The sequence below is a fragment of the Marmota monax genome, unplaced genomic scaffold (assembly GCF_021218885.2).
Source record: "Marmota monax isolate L192 unplaced genomic scaffold, Marmota_monax_Labrador192_F-V1.1 WCK01_AAM20220418_F8-fsc00004, whole genome shotgun sequence".
NCBI lineage: Eukaryota > Metazoa > Chordata > Mammalia > Rodentia > Sciuridae > Marmota > Marmota monax.
This window is the reverse complement of record NW_026692881.1, coordinates 13427807-13449148: the sequence shown is the minus strand read 5'-3', so window position 1 is coordinate 13449148 and position 21342 is coordinate 13427807. Positions and strand designations below refer to the sequence as shown.

General features: G+C 43.3%; 1 protein-coding gene and 1 long non-coding RNA gene across 3 annotated transcripts; one reads left to right on the top strand and one right to left on the bottom strand.

Annotated features, from left to right (window-relative positions):
• The first annotated feature begins 253 nt into the window (after positions 1 to 253).
• LOC131424391 (uncharacterized) lies at positions 254 to 20008 on the top strand. Of its 2 annotated transcripts, XR_009227296.1 has the most exons (7): positions 1640 to 1688; positions 1766 to 1917; positions 5481 to 5546; positions 9373 to 9551; positions 15746 to 15798; positions 18274 to 18829; positions 19067 to 20008. It is a non-coding gene; the product is annotated as an uncharacterized LOC131424391 (long non-coding RNA). The 2 variants fall into 2 exon arrangements; XR_009227297.1 differs by lacking the exons at positions 1640 to 1688; positions 1766 to 1917 and adding an exon at positions 254 to 353.
• On the bottom strand, positions 8885 to 18616 carry LOC124096155 (small ribosomal subunit protein uS13-like). The gene is made up of 2 exons (XM_046449710.2): positions 18317 to 18616; positions 8885 to 9054 (listed from the first exon to the last, which is right to left on the bottom strand). Exons 1-2 carry the CDS (start codon positions 18605 to 18607, stop codon positions 8887 to 8889), a joined length of 459 nt encoding a protein of 152 aa, XP_046305666.1. The 5' UTR covers positions 18608 to 18616; the 3' UTR covers positions 8885 to 8886.
• Positions 20009 to 21342: the final 1334 nt, after the last annotated feature.

The following is a 21342-nucleotide window of genomic DNA, read 5'->3' as shown; positions in this document are numbered from 1 at the left end:
AGAAACAGGCTCAAGCAGGTAATCACAGTTACTCAGGAGGCTGAGGCAGGATCTTGAATTCAAAGTCAGCCTGAGTAACATACAGACCCTGTCTCAGAGAGAGGGAGAGACAGGGGCAGAAAGAAAGAAAGGGAGAAAGGAATTGCAGTCCAGAAAGGTCAGGTAAATTGACCAAGATTACTCAGCAAATGAGTGGTAGACCTCAAATTTGTCCCTGACTCTATACCTAACAACTGCCTGTTGTTTCTTCTTTAGGGAAGATCTAAAGATACTGACATCCAGCTGTGCACAGCAGCTCAGGAGGTTGAGAAAGGAGGATTTCAAATTCAAAGCCAGCCTCAGCCCCAGCAATGGTGAGGTGCTCAGCAACTCAGTGAGACCCTGTCTCTAGATAAAATACAAAATATGCTGGGGATGGGGCTCAGTGGTTGAGTGCCCCTGAGTTCAGTCCCCAGTACCAAAAAAAAAAAAAAAAAAAAAGAAAGAAAGAAAGAAAGAAAAAAAAAAAAGAAAAAGAAAAAGAAAAAAAAGACATGCAGTGTTTCCCACAAAGTATTCCATCCTGATCACTATACAGTGAACCTCTAGTTGAAAGGCCCCCCTCATAACCAGAACTTCCTATCAGACTATTGCTGGACTCTTAGATATGAGAAGACTGAAGACTGAAGGCATTTGAGGAACTGTTTTGCCTTTTTTGTTTTAATCCACTCTGATGTACAATTTGTGCAGAATAAAATATACCTATATTAAGTGTACAGTTTGATGAGTTTTGGTAAACATGTGTACCGGTGTAATCACCAATACAATCAATATGTGAAACACTGTCTACCCAGGAAATTCCATTGTGCCCCTTTTGCAGTCAATTTCCATACCAACCCCCTCCCCAGAGTACCACTAACCTAATTTCTTTCACTTTAGTTAGTTTTGCCTGTTGTGAACTTCATACAAATGGAATTATGCAGTATATTCCCTGCCATTTGGGCAGCAGCACACATCGACTTGTTTCTTGGATTAGAGGTTTGCTCCTAGCATTGATGTACACCTGTAATCCCAGTGATGTGGAGGCTGAGGCAGGAGGATAGCAAGTTGAAGGCCAGCTTGGGCAATTTAGCAAGACTCTGTCTCAAAAAGTAAAGAGGGCTGGGGATGTGGCTCAGTGCTAGAGCACCCCTGGGCTCAATCCCTGGTACTCTAAATAGTAATGATGATGATGATGATGATGATGATGATAATAATAATAATAATGTTTGTTCCTTTTCATTGTGAAATATATATATGATGAAATATTGTGTGTATTTATCTACTCCCCTGTTGATGGGTATTTGGGATGTTCTAGTTTTTTTTTCACCCAAGAAAAATATTTAATATAAATAATCTTAAAATATTAATATAAAAGTCACTGTCAAATGGATTAATCTGTGGTTATTGAGTTATTTCCATAAAGCATTTAACTCATTATCAACTATTTTATTTGGGATATTTGTCTAGTCCTAAGTCCAGTGGTAAATATATAAGAACTATATAACTGCAGAGTTGGGAGTGGGGACAGTGTCCTGCTTCTCCCAGAATGACAGCTGTGCTTTGTGGGCAGGGCACTGGGTAGAGAAGACACCTCTGGAATGTCTTCTTGGTTTCTTCTAGAACCTGAACCCTACTGTTGGACTGGATTCTGGGCTTGCTGCCCTGAGGTACAGCCACCATATGAGTGGAGCTGGGGGTAAAAAGGAAACCTCCAGCCTCGTGTCCATGCTCACCTGGAATTTAGCTTCTTCATCCACAGCTGGGAAGAATAACAGATGCCCAGGACCTGTTCTTGGGGAGATACTCCAGTGCTTGACCGGGAGCTGGGGGGAGAAGGAACCACACACCCAGCTCGAGTGGCTTCCATCAGGCAGAAACTGGCACGGCCAGGGAGAGGTAGGGGCTCATGTGCTGTGGACTCCAGCTGATCTTACCAACACTTAGTACATGTTTCCCAATTCCTCGTATGTCCTTAGGACGCTTTTCAGAACATTTAATTTTTTTTAACTAATTGTGACCAATTATGGCTTTTTCACTGGGAAGCGAGTCTATAGAACTCTAGAATCTCTCAACAAATACTCTTTTGCACTTCGGGTTTTTTTTTTTAATTTAATGTATTAATATATCAAGGACATTACTTCATATCATCAGTTTATAGAGATCATCCTCATTCTTTCAACAGAAGCAGAGTACTTCACTGTGTGGTTGTATCAAAATTTATTCATCCACTGACTTACGTAGGGAATTTACTTTTTTTTCTCAATATTTTACTATTAGAAAAACTACTGCAGTGATTTGCCCTGTCTGCGTGTAGTATTGCCTGAGTGAAGGCCTATACTCAGGTTAAACACCTAGAGTGACATTGCTGGAACAAAAGGTAAGTGCGTGTTTGTCAGATATTGCTAAATTCTTCTCTAAAAGGGTGGTGCCAATTTTGATTTCCAGTGGCAATATATGAAAGTACCTGTTTCCTTTGTAACCTTACCAACAGAATGTACTGTCATCTGATAGGTGAGATATGATATCTCAGAGTAGTTTCAATTTTTATTTATATAATTGTTAAGTGAGGTCAAATATCTACATATCTTAAAGATAATTTTTATATATTTCTGTGAATTTTTAAGATAATTTTTCTCTCCTATTTTTTCTTCTTTTGTTTTACTTAAATTTGAGACAGGGTCTTGCAGAATTGTTGAAGCTAGCCTTGAACTTGCAATACTCCTGCCTCAGCCTCCCATATTGCTGGGATTACTGGCTTGAACCACTGGGCACAGCTCTCCCCGTTTTTGCCATTAAAGTTTTGATCTTTTATTTCTCAATTTTTAGGAGTTGTTTTTTAAATATTGTTGATTATTACCATTTGTCTGTACTATATGTACTATTTTCTTCTAGGTCATCAGCTTTTTTTTTTTTTTGCTTTGTTTATGCATTTCTTTTCTCATTCAAAAGTTTATTTTGGGGCTGAGGGTATGTCTTAGAGGTAGAGCACTTGCCTAGCATGCTCAGGGCCCTGTGTTTAATGCCCAGCACTGAAAAATAAGTTTATGTGGTCAAATTTATGTCTTTTCTTTTACTGCTCCCTCACTTGAACATATATTTTTTTAAATATTTATTTTTTAGTTGTAGTTGGACACATACCTTTATTTTATTTTTTATTTTTATATTGTGATAAGGATCGAACCCAGGGCCTCGCACATGATAGGCAAGCACTCTACCGCTGAGCCACAACCCCAGCCCATCTTGAAGATATTTTGAAAGCCTTTCCCTAAGCTGAGTTAAATTTACCGGTGTTTTCTTCTAATACTTACATGGTCTTATATTTTCCCATTAAGATATCTGATGAGTTTAAAATTTATTTATTCTTAGGCATGGTGTAAGTTATGGACATAATCTTACCTTTCTACTACTACTACTGGGGCTACTCAGATGCCCCAGTAAAATTTATTTACCCCAGTGATTTAAGATGTCACTCTTATCATATACAGATTTTTCTATATCTACTAGGGTCTATTACTGGAATTTCTATTTAATTCCACTGGTCAGCTACTCTATGCATCAGTACAAACTACTTCAGTTATGCAGGATTTATAGCATGTTTTAATATTTGGTAAGGTTTCTGTTTCTTTTTCTGTGGTTGCAGGGGGTATTTGTTTTGTTCTATGAATTTTAGTATACACTTGTATTTTTATTGGGATTTATTAGCTTTACTGATGAACTTTTGGAGAATTGATATCTTTATAAAGAATCATACGTATATGTATATACATAGATAAACACACACACACACACACACACACACACATATATATATATATATATATATCTGAAAGATAGAAAAATAGACTTGATCAAATGAAAAGACATGCCTTATTTTTAGATAGGGATTTTTCATAAAGATATGTATATATTTATTTATTTTTATGTGGTGCTAAGGCTTGAACCTAGTGCGTCACACGTGCTAGGCAAGCGCTCTACCGCTGAGCTACAGCCCCAGCCACTCAACTTGTTCCTATTTGTTGTTATTATCAGGGGATTTTTTTTTTTTTACCACTATATCCTCTAACTGGTTACATTTCACTCTAACTTGTTCACATTTCATGCATATGAAAACAATTTGTTCCTCTGTTAATTTTATATGAAGCTTTCTTTCAGAATTCTTTTAGTCTTTTAGTTTATCACTGATTCTCTAAGGTTTTCCAGCTGTACTATCACATCATCTGCATATATAGATTTTTTTACTTTCTTTTCTTTTTTTGTACTAGGGATTGAACCCAGGTGCACTTTACATTTGAGCTTACATCTCCAGCCCTTTTTATGTTTGATTTTGAGACAGGGTCTCACTAAGTTGCTGAGGCTGGCCTTGAACTTACAATCCTTCTGCTTCAGCCTCCCAAGCTGCTAGGATTACAGGTGTGTGCCCCTGTGCCACTCTAGATATTCTTACATTTATAAAAACTTATTTTTTTTTTACCAATTTTTAGGTTTCCAATTTTTTTCTTGTCTTATCATATTGGCAAAGACCTCCAATATGAAGATGTATTTGTAGTAATTAGAGATAGCAGGCATCTTTGCCTTGATAGAAATCTTAGTGGAAATGATGTTAGATGCTGACTTTAGGACTATTAGAAGTTATTTATTAGTTCCTACTTGTTGCCTTTTTGTCAGGAGTAGGTGTTGAAATTTGTCAAAGTCTCTTTCAGCATCTACAAATATAATCATACATCTTCCCCCCTTATATCTATTATTATGACATATCATATTTAATGGATTTATTAATATTGAACTAAACTTTCACTCCAGGAAAAACATTCTCATTTGGTCATGGTGCATTATTTTCTTAAAGCTGTACTGGATTCTGTTTCCTAATTTAACACTTTTATTTTTGATAAGTAATACTGGTCTTGAGTTTTCTTTCCTATTTTTTATATATTTTCAGTATCAGGTTTAAGTATATGGGTTTTACTTGTGTCACAAAAAGGAATAGCAGATTTTTCTTCATTTTCAGTGCTTGGAAAAAAAATTTACAGAACATCAGGGCTGTTAGGGTTAGGGGTTTATGAGGTTTCCTCAATACTAGTTTGTTTCTTCTATGGAAATTAATCCCTTTAAATTTTATAACTCTATAGGGTCAATTTGTGTTTACCTAAAAAATTACACATTTAACCTAGGTTCTCAAATGTGTTTGCATATAGGGTTTTGCAAATTAGTCACTTGTAATTTTGGTGGGGCAGAGAAATGAGGATTGAGCCCAGGGACACTTTACCACTAAACTACATCCGCAGCCCCTTTAATTTTTTTATTTTGAGACAGGGCCTTACTAAATTGCCCAGGTTGGCCTTGAACTTATGATCCTCCTGCCTCAGACTCCTGAGTCATCAGGATTACATGTGTACACCACCTCACGCAGCAATCACTTACGATTCCTCTTTCTTTTTTTTTTTTTAATATTTATTTTTTAGTTATTGGCGGACACAACATCTTTGTATGTGGTGCTGAGGATCGAACCTGGGCCGCACGCATGCCAGGTAAGCGCGCTACTGCTTGAGCCACATCCCAGCCCCACGATTCCTCTTTCAAGGGTTATGATTTCTTTGCCATTTTTTATTTTGAATTTATGTTTTCTAACTTGCTTCTTGATCAAGTTAGTGGTTTGGCTACTTTTGTGACTTTATTCAAAAAACCAGAATTTTGAGTGATTAATTAGATCTTCTGCTTTTCTATTCTATGCTTAAGTAATTTCTACCACTATGAAGTTCTTTTTGATCATTGTTTTAATGCAGCCCAGAGTCTGTGTAGAAACTCCAGTCCCTCTTTCAGTCAGTGCTTCCTCCCATCAAAGGAACCACTCCCCTGGCTGCTCTCACTAGTTTTGTCCTTTTTTGGTATTCCTACCTGTGAAGTCAGAGAGTATGTAATGTTTTATGTCTGGCTTTTTTCACTCAATGTCATGTATATGAGGGTCAATGTATATACCAGTAGTTCCTTGCTGATGATAATTTATTTTATAAATTTATTTATCTGTCAGCACATTATTACTGATAATGAATATTCTCTGAGCAACCTACTGTGTGTTGGGCTTTGCAATAACACCAATCTTTTTTTTTTTTTAGAGAGAGAGAGAGAGAGAATTTTTTTTTTAATATTTATTTTTTAGTTTTCGGCAGACACAACATCTTTGTATGTGGTGCTGAGGATCAAACCCGGGTCGCATGCTTGCCAGGCGAGTGCGCCACCGCTTGAGCCACCTCCCCAGCCCATAACACCAATCTTAACCAAGGGCTGTGATTAATCCTATGCCCAGCATGCCTGACATGATATACACTGCAAAATACAAAAACAGAACGATAAGAGTACATTTCATCATCACTGCTGCAGCTTTGCTGAGGTTAGAGAAATAGCCACTAGGATGATGCTTAAGACCACGGTGAGAAGGCCTTCAACTATTCATCTTGAAAGGAGTGGTTCTCAACCTTCTGCATGAGAACTACCAGAAAGGCTTGATGAAACACAGTTTGTGGGGAGCTTCAGCCCCCAGAGTTTCATATTCAGTAGGTCTTGGGTGGGACCTGACAAGACAGTTCTAACAAGCCTCCAGGGGATGCTGCTGTGCTGGTCTAGGGATCACACCTTGGAAAGCACTACTTCAGGGTGCCAGGATAACAGAACTTGATGTGGTTCTTTCACCATCATCAGAGGCAGCTCAGGGTTCCTGCGTCTCTTCTGTAACCCGAATTATCAGTGCCGCAGTCTGGCTGGGCACAAAATCACGAGCCACCACACAGCTTGTAGATTCAAACAGCAACTCTTTATTCCCGAACTCACACCAGCCGTCTACAATCACGTTCTGGGGAAATCCACGTTCTCTGCCCAAATCCACCCCCACTGGGCTTCTGTCTCCCCAAAAATACTGTCTGAATCCCGTGAGAACTCAAGGGGAACTCAGGCAGCAGGATATGCCCTATTCCCAGCAGGAATAACCTTAAACCTGGATCCACCCTAAACCCGGATAGTCCTAAACCGGGAACGCCCTAAACCCGGATTATCCTAAACCGGGAACACCCTAAACCCGGATCTGCCCTGGTCCTTGAGCAAGGTCACCTTAGATGCAATGTGACTGCAAAATGTCCTATTTCCACGAGTCCTTCCACTAAGCAACATGGGGTATGCTGGCAAGGAAATTGTCATACCTACTTGGCTAATGGCTCCCAGCAATCAGGAGTTACTTGAGCCGAGAACTGGTGCTAGAGGGCTCTCAGACACTTAGGCTTGGAATGAATCATCAGGGGTCTCTCTCTAGGTACTGAACTGGTATGGAGGAAGCTAGGCTCAGCAGTGCTGTCACCTGTGATGCTTTTTTTGTATCAATGAGGAGGGGGCAAAAGTCATCTAGTACAGATATATGATCAGTAGGATAGGGAAGATGGGGACTGGTTTTATTTTTTTTCAGTATATAAACTATTTATTAACAGAAAAGACCTACAGACTCATTTCTTTTTCTTTTTTTTAAATTTTTTATTGTTAGTTGTTCAAAACATTACATAGTTCTTGACATATCATATTTCACACTCTGATTCAAGTGGGTTATGAACTCCCATTTTTACCCCATATACAGATTGCAGAATCACATCAGTTACACATCCATTGATTTACATATTGCCATACTAGTGTCTGTTGTGTTCTGCTGCCTTTCCTATCCTCTACTATCCCCCCTCCCCTCCCCTCCCCTCCCCTCTTCTCTCTCTACCCCCTCTACTGTCATTCATTTCTCCCCCTTGTATTATTTTTCCCTTTCCCCTCACTTCCTCTTGTATGTACTTTTGTATAACCCTGAGGGTCTCCTTCCATTTCCATGCAATTTCCCTTCTCTCTCCCTTTCCCTCCCACCTCTCATCCCTGTTTAATGTTAATCTTCTTCTCCTGCTCTTCGTCCCTACTCTGTTCTTAGTTACTCTCCTTATATCAAAGAAGACATTTGGCATTTGTTTTTTAGGGATTGGCTAGCTTCACTTAGCATAATCTGCTCTAATGCCATCCACTTCCCTGCAAGTTCTATGATTTTGTCATTTTTTAATGCAGAGTAATACTCCATTGTGTATAAATGCCACATTTTTTTTTATCCATTCGTCTATTGAAGGGCATCTAGGTTGGTTCCACAGTCTTACTATTGTGAATTGAGCTGCTATGAACATCGATGTAGCAGTGTCCCTGTAGCATGCTCTTTTTAGGTCTTTAGGGAATAGACCGAGAAGGGGAATAGCTGGGTCAAATGGTGGTTCCATTCCCAGCTTTCCAAGAAATCTCCATACTGCTTTCCAAATTGGCTGCACCAATTTGCAGTCCCACCAGCAATGTACAAGTGTACCCTTTTCCCCACATCCTCGCCAGCACTTGTTGTTGTTTGACTTCATAATGGCTGCCAATCTTACTGGAGTGAGATGGTATCTTAGGGTGGTTTTGATTTGCATTTCTCTGACTGCTAGAGATGGTGAGCATTTTTTCATGTACTTGTTGACTGACTGTATGTCCTCCTCTGAGAAGTGTCTGTTCAGGTCCTTGGCCCATTTGTTGATTGGGTTGTTTGTTATCTTATTGTCTAATTTTTTGAGTTCTTTGTATACTCTGGATATTAGGGCTCTATCTGAAGTGTGAGGAGTAAAGATTTGTTCCCAGGATGTAGGCTCCCTATTTACCTCTCTTATTGTTTCTTTTGCTGAGAAAAAACTTTTTAGTTTGAGTAAGTCCCATTTGTTGATTCTAGTTATTAACTTTTGTGCTATGGGTGTCCTATTGAGGAATTTGGAGCCCGACCCCACAGTATGTAGATCGTAGCCAACTTTTTCTTCTATTAGACGGCGTGCTACAGACTCATTTCTTCTTAGATACACCCACAGTGCGGCCGCGGCGCCCAGTGGTCTTAGTGTGCTGGCCTCGGACACGAAGGCCCCAGAAGTGGCGCAGTCCCCTGTGGGCCCTAATCTTCTTCAGTCGTTCTAGGTCCTCCCGGAGTTTATTGTCTAGACCATTGGCCAGAACCTTGTCAGGGGTAGAAGGAAGTTCTCCTTCAAAGAATAGCCTGACACTTACAAGAAACAACCCCCTGGGAGACATCCTGCCTGGGAGACATCCTGCAGCCATCTATCTCCCTGAGACATCCTGCGGCCACCTGTCTTCCTGAAACATCCTGAGGTTATCTCACCTTATGAAGACATCCAGCAACTGCCCATAAGAGAGCTTCCCCATCCCCAGCATATAAATACCCCTGTGTGAACAATAAAAGTTTGCAGCTTGATCAGAACTCCTGTCTTGCTGTCATCTCTCGTGTTTCTTGTCCCTTCATTCCTCCCCACCTAGGTTCGCCACCCATGTTGATGTGTCCTGCCGGCCGGGACATTTGGCGCCCAATGTGTGCCTTAGCCTTTGACTGAGGGGGAATGCCGTCCTCCGGGAAGACTTGGCCAAGCGGAGCTCGCGATCGCCTCGGCAGACACCACCGAGAGACAGATCCAGGAGGAGAGTGGGGACGACGCACGGTGAGTGATCCACCATGGGACAAGCAGTTTCGTCACATGATTTGTTTTTGTCAGGCCTCAAGGAGGCCCTCAAGACACAGGGGGCATGTGTTAAGAAAAAGGACTTAAAATTATTCTTTTCATACATAGGAGAATTGTGTCCATGGTTTCCCCTTGAAGGGACCATTGATGGTAAAAGATGGCTTAGAGTAGGAGACTGTTTAAAAGATTATTATGAATCCTTTGGCCCAGAAAAGGTGCCTGTTCCCACCTTTTCTTACTGGAACTTAATTAATGAAATTCTTAAAAGTTCACCCTTTGACAATGGTACCTTAAAACTTGTCAGGATTGGGGAAGAGGCTATGCAAAAGACCTCTCGTCCCCCCTCGGCATGCCCTTCAGTTAGTATAGACATAGACCCTTCTCAGTCTCCCCAGGACCCTGGGAACCTTCCTGGTCCCCCTCAAAATCCCACCCTAATGAATAAGGCTCCAACGGTTACCAACCGCCTTTATCCAGTTTTAAATCCCGGAGACACTTTGACCCCTGGGGAGGAGGCTACCTTGGAGAAGGAAGCAGCTCTCTACCATTCAGAAGACCCGCCACCTCTCAGGACCCCGCCACAGCCTATAGGACTTACACATCCACCTCCCTCCTATATCCCTCCTGCCTTTTGTGCTCCAGCTCTTCAGGGGCCAACTGCCCCCTCAGATATTTTTTCCCCACTTCCCTTGCCTAACCTGGCTCCCTTGCGAGAGTCTCTCCAACATAGACGGGAACAGATCCAACTTTTAAAAGAATTAAGATCCCTTGACTCTGAGCTCCGCTCATTAGCCTTAGGCACGGAGTCAACACTAGCTGGCCCAAGGCGGTCTAATACAAAGGCTAAGCCTTCCCAGTCACCCGCAGTCAGATAGATAAGCCCGCCCAGGCTGAGGACAGACTTAGACAAGGATCAAGAGGAGGAAGGGGGGGGGGGATGGCAAGAGGAAGATCAGGATGAGGAGGATGAGGAGTTCACCCCTAGGCAGGAAGGAACCCAGAGTGTCTACAAAAAATTAAGCCTGCGTTTTCTTGAAAAACTTAAAAAGGCTTGTGCTCACTATGGCCCCACTGCGCCTTATACATTGGCTTTATTAGAAAGCCACAGCGCACAATGGCTTACTCCCAATGATTGGAAATTTTTAGCCTGAGTTACCCTCAATGCCGGAGACTTCCTGTTATGGAATGCAGATTTCAAAGAGCACTGTCGGGAAACTGCTCAAAAAAATTTAACTAAGGCCTCCTCTAAATCCTGGACTTATGTTAAGCTAGTGGGCAATGCGCCCTTTGACACTAACCCTAAACAGGCGCGTTTCCCTGCTGGACTTTTGGAGCAGATTCAGACGGCTGGCTTACATGCTTGGAGACGCCTCCCTCAAAAGGGCTCGGCTACCACTTCCCTGGCAAAAATCCGACAAGGGCCCGATGAGCCTTATAGCGACTTTGCTGCCCAGCTTAACCTAGCTGCGGAACGCTTGGTCCAAGCAAAAGCGAAAGCACCTTTGTAAAACATCTTGCCTTTGAAAACGCCAACCCGGCATGTCAGGATGTTCTTTGACCACATAAGGATAAAGGGGAACTTTCTGACTTTATGAGACTCTGTGCCAGGGTGGGTGTGGCCCATGCCATGGGTCTCGCCATAGGTGCCGCCTTTACCAAGGCCTTTCACAATCCTGGCTCACGTACTTGCTTTACTTGTAAACAACCTGGCCATTTTGCATGCGAGTGAACGACAGGCAAACAAAGCCTAGGGATAGCGTCTCAAACCGGGGCTAAACCGCCCCCAGCCACCCTTTGCCCTAGTTGTGGTAAAGGTCGTCACTGGGCCAATGAGTGTAGATCTAAGACAAATGCCCTTGGACAGCCTATTTCTTCCTGCTTCTCAGGGGAAACTCCCTGCAGGGCCAGCCCCTGGCCCCGACCTCCCCCAGGACAAACCCAGGGGCAATAAGGTTTGTTCCCTCCCAAACTCCCAACCTACCTCAAAATCCTTCTCCACAATTGCCTCCCTCCAACGAGCCACCCCAGGCAGCACAGGATTGGAGCTCTGTGCTGCCACCGATACAATATTAGACTCAATGCAAGGGCCCCAGATAATACCCACTGGAATTATGGGTCCCCCTCCATCTCATACGTGTGCCCTTATTCTTGGAAGAGCCTCTACTACCTTACAAGGTGTTCAGGTCTTCCCTGACATTATTGATAATGATTTCACTGGAGAAATAAAAATACTGGCCACAGCTATTAATGGAGTTGCGGCCATCCCAGCAGGAACAAGACTTGCACAATTAATACTCCTTCCCTTAGATTCAGGAGGCACTTCCACCACCCAAACCCTACCGCGGGGGACTGCCTCCTTGGGCTCCTCTGATGTGTATTGGGTTCAGCCCATTTCTCACAATAGACCCACCCTTACCTTACTTATTGAAGGAAAGGAATTCCAAGGAATTCTAGATACTGGAGCTGATGCCACAATTATTTCTCAAAAATACTGGCCATCAGGTTGGCCCCTCACCCCATCCTTGACTGACCTTAAAGGGATAGGACAGTCAAAAAATCCTCTGGTCAGCTCTAGGGCTCTTAGCTGGACTGATAAAGAGGGTAATAAGGGAACTGTCACTCCTTTCGTTGTTCCTGACCTCCCTGTTAACCTATGGGGCCGAGATATTTTGAGTCAAATGGAAGTTATTCTTGCCAGTCCCAATTCCATGGTGACTCATCAAATGCTTCATATGAATTTTGTCCCTGGTACAGGCCTTGGGAGACTGAGACAAGGACTGGTTGAGCCTATACAACCCATACAAAAAACAAATACATATGGACTTGGGTATTCGGATTTTTAGTGTCGGTCCCTGACCCTCCTGTACCCCATGCAGATAAAATTATTTGGGAGACTCAGACTCCTGTGTGGGTGGATCAGTGGCCCCTTACCCAAGAAAAATTGGAGGCTGCCTCCATGTTAGTGCAGGAACAGCTGGCAGCCGGCCATGTAGAGCCCTCAACCTCACCATGGAATACTCCTATTTTTGTTATCAAGAAAAAATCAGGCAAGTGGCGCCTTTTACAAGATTTGCGCGCCATTAATAAAGTTTTGCGCCCGATGGGAGCACTACAGCCAGGCATTCCCACACCAGTGGCTATTCCCAAAAACTATTGTAAAATGGTTATTGACTTAAAAGATTGCCTTTTTACCATTCCTTTACATCCTGAGGATAGACCCTATTTTGCCTTTAGTCTCCCTCGCATTAATTTTCAGGGCCCTGTGCAGAGATTTCAATGGAAGGTTCTTCCCCAAGGTATGGCCAACAGCCCTAGTCTTTGCCAAAAATACGTTGCTCAAGCAGTAGACCCTGTGAGAGAGTGGTGGCCACAAATTTATATTTTACATTATATGAATGATTTGTTAATTGCTGCACCTAATACCCATGACCTTAATAATTGTTACTTGGACCTTTACAAAACCCTCACTACCTTGGGACTACAGATAGCTCCTGATAAGGTTCAAACACAGGACCCTTATACCTATTTGGGCCTTAAACTTCAAGATAATCAGATCCAAATTCCTAAAATACAACTACGTGTGGACCATCTTCACACCCTTAATGATTTTCAAAAATTACTGGGGGATATTCAATGGCTAATACCATATTTAAAATTACCCACTTGTGTACTTTTGCCCCTTAATGATATTTTGAGAAGTGATTCCCACCCCTCCTCCCCTCAAAAGCTTACTCCCAAGGCACGACAGGCATTAAACCAAGTCACAGAAGCCATTGCCCAACAGTTTGTTACACAAATTTCTTATAACCTTCCTCTGGTTCTGGTTATTTTACACACTCTTCATACACCCACAGGAATATTTTGGCAGCGAGATCCACATTTTAAAAATAAAGGCTGCCCCTTGCTTTGGGTCCATTTACCCACCACATCCTCCAAGGTTATTACTGTTTATCCTGCTCAGGTAGCTTCTATTATTATTAAAGGTCGCTTGCTTTCTCGACAACATTTTGGCAAAGACCCTGATAATATTTTAATTCCGTATACTAAGGACCAAACCCAATTTTTACTACAGACAGGGGATGAATGGGGTATTGCCCTATCAGGCTTTTTGGGAACAATTGATAACCACCTCCCCAATGACCCCCTTTTACATTTTGCCCAATTACATCCATTTATTTTTCCCAAAATTACTCAAAAGGCTCCCATTCCTCAAGCCCTTACTGTCTTTACAGACGGTTCCAGTAATGGCCGTGCGGCCTTTGTTGTCAATAACCAGCCTACCACCTTTGATACTGTCTATCAGTCAGCACAGCTTGTGGAATTGTTTGTCATAACACAAGTTTTTATAACATTTTTTGATAAGCCTGTTAATATTTATACAGACAGTGCCTACATTGCTCATTCTGTGCCCCTGCTGGAGATTTCACCCGCCATTAAGGCTTCTTCGAATGCGGCCTTTCTGTTTCACCAGCTTCAGCAGCTAATTCAGGCCAGACAACACCCATTTTTCTTAGGACACATCAGGGCACACTCAGATCTTCCCGGCCCTCTAACACAAGGTAATGCCTAAGCTGATGCAGCAACTTGTTCCATCTTTCCAATTTTTGTTGGCTCCGTTCAAAAGGCCACAGAGTTACACAATCTTCACCATCTAAATTCCCAGAGCCTTCGATTACTTTGTAAAATTACCAGGCAACAGGCACGAGAAATACTAAAAGCATGCCCTGCTTGCGCTGTCTCTCTCCCCATTCAACACTTGGGAGTTAACCCCCGAAGATTACTGCCCAATCAGGTTTGGCAAATGGATGTTACTCATTTTCCTGAATTTGGAAAAACCAAATATATACACGTTTCTATAGATACCTTCAGCGGCTTTATTTTTGCATCACCACATTCTGGAGAGGCTACCAAAGATGTCCTTTCTCATCTTGTTTCAGCTGTTGGGAAAAGTATAAATGGCAGCCATACCCCAGAGAAAAAATCCCAACATGGCCCCTAAGGACCTCTTCTTCCTACCTTCTTCTTTTCTGCAGTGGCGCGAAAAGTTCCCGCCCATGTGAACTCTCCCGCCAGCACCAATTTCAAATCTCGCTGGCGGGGAACCTTAGCCCCAATGAGAACTAATTCCTGGGCTCCGGAGCTGATATCTGGAAGAACTTGCCAATAAACGGGTTGCCTGCCATTTAGCTAAGCCCTACCATCTCCCCCTTAGTTCTATATAAGCACACTGCTTTTTGCAATAAAATTGGAATTCTCCCGGCGAAGTGTCTTTGCGTGGGGAATTCTTTCATCAGCCTTTTCCGTAATGGGTAAACCAATACATATTAAAACAGATAATGGTCCTGCATATACCAGTGCCAAGTTTAAACAGTTTTGTGCTACCTTACAAATTTGTCATACTACTGGAATTCCATACAACCCTCAGCATTGTGGAACGTGCCCACCTTACCTTAAAAACTTGGCTAACCCGCCTAAAGGCTTCCGCCCTTGTATTTACCACTCCCAGGGATCGCCTTAACCATGCATTATTTGCCCTTAATTTTCTTACCCTAGACAGTGAAGGCCATTCGGCCGCAGACAGACACTGGCATCCCTCGTCCAATTCTGTTCGCCCACCTGTTATGTGGCGCGATCCCCTTACAAATAAATGGAAAGGCCCAGATCCTGTCCTCATCTGGGGACGAGGCTCAGCTTGTGTTTTGGACCAAGAGCAAGCAGCCCCAAGATGGTTACCAGAACGCCTGGTTAAACAGGTTAATGACTTACCTCAACCCAGGGACGGAGAATGAAAGAATTCCCCACGCAAAGACACTTCACCGGGAGAATTCCAATTTTATTGCAAAAAGCTGTGTGCTTATATAGAACTAAGGGGGAGATGGTAGGGCTTAGATAAATGGCAGGCAACCTGTTTATTGGCAAGTTCTTTCAGATATCAGCTCCGGAGCCCAGGAATTAGTTCTCATTGGGGCTAAGGTTCCCCGCCAGCGAGATTTGAAATTGGCGCCGGCGGGAGAGTTCACATGGGCGGGAACTTTTTGCGCCACTGCAGAAAAGAAGAAGGTAGGAAGAAGTCATTAGGTTCCATGTTGGGGTTTTTCTCTGGGGTATGGCTGCCGTTTATACTTTTCCCAACAGAGACCCTCCCCCTAAGGACAAATTTTCCTCTTTTGCAGATGCAGCCAACAATCTGTGTGAGGATCCTGCTTAAGGCACTTCTGCTGAACAGGTTTGTACACGGAGGCCTTGACTCTCCACCTTCCAACATCATGGAGTACCTTTTTGGCCCCCCCTGCGAATGCAAGGGAGGATCTTGGACTCAGGCTCCCACTAGTTGGACCCAGACTGCTGACTGCGTGACTAAGGTGGCTTACTTCCGTGCCGAGGTTGACCATAAACTCAGAGGAGTTCATCAGCCTAAATGGGTATGTGTTAACAAGCCAAAGATTATTCCCCCTAGTACAAGTAAAGCTCTCCAAAATTGTTCTGCAACTTGTACGCATACCCAGGCAATGCATGTCTCTTGTTATGCGTCGGCCTCAATTTGTGTTAACAAGCAGGGAGAACAATTTTTTGAAGCCACCCTAACTAAAACTCATTCAGCAGGGGGGACCACTATTCATTATACCCCCGTTCTCTTTGACCGGGGAGGAGAAGGCAAATACACCAAGCTATAGTCAGCTGGGTGCCAAGGCACTGTCGGTAAACCCTTCTGCTGGCCCATTAAGGCCCCTACAGGGGTCTCTGATGGTGGAGGACCCACTGATGCTGTCAAGCATCTTCAGATAATCAAACTTTTGAAACCCCAAATCCCTGAGCTCACATATCATCCCTTAATGCTGCCTAAATCCCAGCTCCCAGATTTAGATACCAATACATTAGATATTTTGGAAACTACCTTCTCCTTGCTTAATAATTCCAACCCCACCCTTGCTGGTGATTGCTGGCTCTGCATGACAGCAGGGGCAATCATGCCTATGGCACTTCCTATTAATTCTATCATAGACAATGATAATACATGCCAACCCAGATTTCCTTTTAAAGTACAGCCTTTAGGCACTTTTACATTATGTCTTTTAGGCGCGATGCAGAATAATACCTATGATATTGATGTTGGAGTTACTTACTTTGGAAATTGCTCAACAGTACAAAATTATTCCTCACCCACCCCACCTCTTTGTCCCCCCAATGGCACAGTTTTTATGTGTGGAGGAAACTCGGCCTTCCCCTGGCTTCCAGCAAATTGGACCGGTGGTTGTGTTCTTGCCTTATTACTCCCTGATATAACTATTGTCCCAGGAGACGAACCTGTACCCATTCCTAGCCTAGACACCTTAGTCAAAAGACACAGGCGGGCAATACAGGCCTTACCACTCCTTGCCAGCCTTGGAATAACAGCTGCTGTGGGCACAGGTACAGCTGGCTTAGGCACGGCTATACACTCTTACCGTCGCCTGTCTCAACAACTTATAAATGATGTACAAACTCTATCAGGAACCATTAAAGATTTGCAGGACCAAATAGACTCCCTGGCAGAAGTGGTCCTTCAAACAGACGAGGCTTAGATTTGCTGACAGCTAACAAGGGAGGTATTTGCTTGGCCTTAGGGGAACGATGCTGCTTTTATGCCAATAAATCAGGCATAGTACGCACTAAAATTAAGCAGCTTCAAGAAGATCTAGAAAAGAGACGAAGGGAACTATTTGAAAATCCCCTCTGGACTGGGCTTAATGGATTTCTACCCTACCTTCTTCCCCTATTAAGTCCTTTGTTGGGTTTACTTTTAATGGTGTCCATAGGACCCTGCATTATAAACAGGCTGGTACAATTTATTAAAGAACAGATTAATATTTTGGCCTCTAAGCCCATATAGGTACACTATCATCGTCTGGAGATGGAAGACCACGCTGCCAACATTTAAAAGGATGTTCTACCCTTCTCACAGGCTTATTTCTTAAGTTTACATCCCCACAGATCTCTCTTTCTTATATAAAAGTATAAGTAACAGCTCTGACCAACCATCTTCTGCCCTTGCCATAAGGGTTCGCTCCTCCATGGGCCCCTCCGCTTGGGGGAGGACGCACCCATGGAGTGAGGACGTTAGGCCATAATAACGGAGGGTGCAGGAAGGACTGCAGGAGGATAGATCCACGGATCCCAAAACCCAAGACCTCTGAGTGACATGCTCTGGTGCATGGCGGTTGTCATGCTTCCCCCTCAAACCTGTCTCCTCCAAAAACATGCCAAGGCCACGAAATCTCCTAGTGAAGATGCTCACTCAGATCAGGAGATATTCTAAGGCCTTCTAGAGGAACAGAGCCTCTATCACCCCCTAAAAACATGGCCAATAAGGTATGGTCAAATATTTTATATAAGAAAGGGGGAAATGTCAGGGGCTAGAAGGAAGTTCTCCTTCAAAGAATAGCCTGACACTTACAAGAAACAGCCCCCTGGGAGACATACTGCCTGGGAGACATCCTGCAGCCATCTATCTCCCTGAGACATCCTGCGGCCATCTGTCTTCGTGAAACATCCTGAGGTTATCTCACCTTGTGAAGACATCCAGCAACTGCCGATAAGAGAGCTTCCCCATCCCCAGCATATAAATACCCCTGTGTGAACAATAAAAGTTTGCAGCTTGATCAGAACTCCTGTCTTGCTGTCATCTCTCATGTCTCTTGTCCCTTCATTCCTCCCCACCTAGGTTCGCCGCCCACGTTGATGTGTCCTGCTGGCCGGGACAGAACCTGGCTGTATTTTCCATCCTTGATATCCTTCTGTCTGTTCAAGAACCAGTCTGGGATCTTGTACTGTTGTGGATTCTGCATAATGGTGATCACACGTTCAACCTCATCTTCAGTGAGTTCTCCAGCCCTCTTGGTGAGGTCAATGTCTGCTTTCCTCAACACCACATGAGCATACCTTTGCCCCACACCCTTAATGGCAGTGATGGCAAAGGCTATTTTCCGCTGTCCATCGATGTTTGTGTTGAGTACTCGCAAAAAGTGCTGGAACTTTTCAGGAATCACTAGAGACATGGCAGCAGCAGAGCGTGTAGGCCTCCTGTGTAAGCGGGGACTGGTTTTAAAGGAAAGGAAATAAAATGCTAATAACTTCAGGACACCTCCCCCTCCTCCAACCTGTTGCCAGGGTTACCTGCCTCCATGGAACTGTTCTTCCCAACAAAGATTTGTTAATGAATGACCCCTGGACTGCTCATCTGAACCCCTGGAAGGGTCCTTGTCCACCTTTTGATCAAGGTAAGATAAGGGGAGAGAGGGTATGAGAACAAAGGAAATCTAAAAATCTATCAAAGGAGCAGGACACCCCTACTCCCTTGGGCACCAACTTCCAACTCAGATCCCTTCCTCTACCTCTGAGGATCTCTCTCTCTCTCTCTCTCTCTCTCTCTCTCTCTCTCTTCTCTTCTCTTCTCTTCTCTTCTCTTCTCTTCTCTTCTAAATAAAACTTTTTGCTCTTGCCTCCGTGTTTCTTAGGTGTTCAAACTTTGGCACCAGGGAAACGGGACTTGGATTCTCCACACCTGCATCATCGTCATCCACATAGTCATCTTCAATACTGCTAAGGACGGACATTTGGGTTCAGGTCAACCTCTAGCTTCCGGAAGCCCTTGGAGACCACACCTGGCTGGATGTCCAAGATACCCTGAGGGAGGCTGGGCCCCTGCTGTTAGCAGTAAAGCATGGCAGAACCTTACAGTGGCTTCACTTTCTGGAAATAGACAAGTTGAACAATAGGCTGCTGAAGCACATACCAGAAAATCCAGCAATTTTAGAAAGTGTGGGCGGGTATGCCAGGGGATAGGGTATTCTCAGTGGCATCACAGTGCAGCTGGCCCTTCCTTACCAGGTCTAAGATCATCCTCTCCTGCTCCTGCCCAGAAGATCTCTTCAGCAAATAGATAATTCTCCTTTTGAAAAGATCCCACAGTGGTTTCCCTGCAGGGGGCCCAGCCGTGCCTAGGAATCCATGCTTCTTATTCTATCTTTGTTTCCAGGTGGGAAGAGGCTTTCAGGACCAACCGTCATTGATACATGATGGATGAGAAAGAACATTGCCAATGCCACTCAGCAATGGGAGTTGGAAGGGAGGTGAAGATGTTGATCATTTGAGCATGAGGGGATTACAGCTGAGGAAGGAATGCCCAGACCCTAGGGTGTTCAGGATGAAGGGGTTGACGAGGACCTTGGCATGTGGCTTATTTCTTTCTCCTGATCTCACAGATACACCTCCAGAGGGTCACGTCTTGGAATTCTGCTTCCTCAGTGGCAGTGCTCTGTTCTGGTGCCGAGTTGTTCAAGAGGAACAGTTTCAGAGAGGGATGAGGTGTTTGGCATGATCTGTCTGGAGATTGACTTTTTTCCTTGGGTCTCAGGAAGCATTTGCATGCACACTGCATCCTAGATACTGGCCCTCTGACTGTGTAGCTCTTAACTTGCTTGCTGTGGGATATCTTGAAAAGCACCCCCCCCCCCCCCAGGCTGGATACATTTTATACTAACAAAATTAGGAATGGACAAATTCCAGAAAAAAGAAAGCTCTTCAGCCCACAAACACAAATTCTTTGATTCTTTGCAAATATGAAATTGTTCTTCAAATGGATTGATGTCTCAGGTATCTGAGGAGAATTAGGATTTAGCCAGCCTGGAGGTACCTGTCCTTAGAAGATGAATGAAGCCCTTCACCAGGGCCAGAACTAGCCCAGCAGTGCACAGTGCCACCTAGTGGTGAGCCTGCACAGGAGGGTTTTCCCTCTAAAAACCCTCTGCACAAAACTGGCTGAACCACAAGAGGGTAAAGCATCCCTTTCAGCCATAAAGATCCAACAGCAACTACCACACTTTTTTTTACATCTCTCTGATTTATGAGGTCTTGCCTCTCTTAACTTACAGTTTCCTCTTCTGTACAATAAGGTCAACCTGGTGAACCTGAACTTCCCTTTCTGAACTGGTTTCTTTATGTAGATCAAAATCCCCTTTTATTTCTTCCCCTGATACTTCCTCTTTCTCTACTTGGAAATAAAGAAAAAAAAAGAAGAAAGTTTTTATTATGTAATGGTAATCTTGTTCTTAGTTAATTTACATTGTTGGAGCAGGCTTAGCCCGCGATGTGTCTGGCAGGCAGAAGTGTAAGTTGCCTATGGATTGCATAATGCAGTTCTAAAACAGGCAGCCTGCTTAAGAAATGATATGAGAATGTGACCCTTTTTTTTTTTCCAAATTGTGAAAGCTACATTACAGTATATTGAGAACTGGAAAGAATACGGACTTCACTTCCATCACCCAGTAGTATCACAGCAGGATTCCAGATGTTACAGTTTGAGATTCTTGTTATTTCACACTTCATTCAGGTGCTATCTTCTGCAGCTGGGAATTAAATTTCATTTGCTCTGAAATACAGTCAATCAAACAAGAAAGTATGGTATGGCAGGACAACTGACTAACTGGTTATTCAGAACGGTCCCTTTGTGAGAGTGATTAGATGTGTTCATTCTCCAACAGCACCGGCTATTAGCACCTTTTTCCATTTTGCCCATTTCACAGCAATAAGGATAACCATTTCGGTGTGCATTTCTTGATTTACCTCTGAGGACGAACATTTCACAGTCTTCGTGACTGTTTATATTTTTCTCTGAATTTTTTATTCCTCTCCTTTGCTTATTTTTATTACCTTGTTTATAGATTTCTTTCTTATTAATTTGAAGGAGTTATTTACATACTAGCAACATTTACAATTTGTCTTAGTTTGCAAA

Coding starts and splice junctions, on each gene's coding strand:
- LOC124096155 (XM_046449710.2), bottom strand. CDS start 18,607: ATGTCTCTAGTGATTCCTGAAAAGTTCCAGCACTTTTTGCGAGTACTC. Junction 9,055..18,316: donor AGGATGGAAAATACAGCCAG/GTTCTGTCCCGG, acceptor ACCCCTGACAAG/GTTCTGGCCAATGGTCTAGA.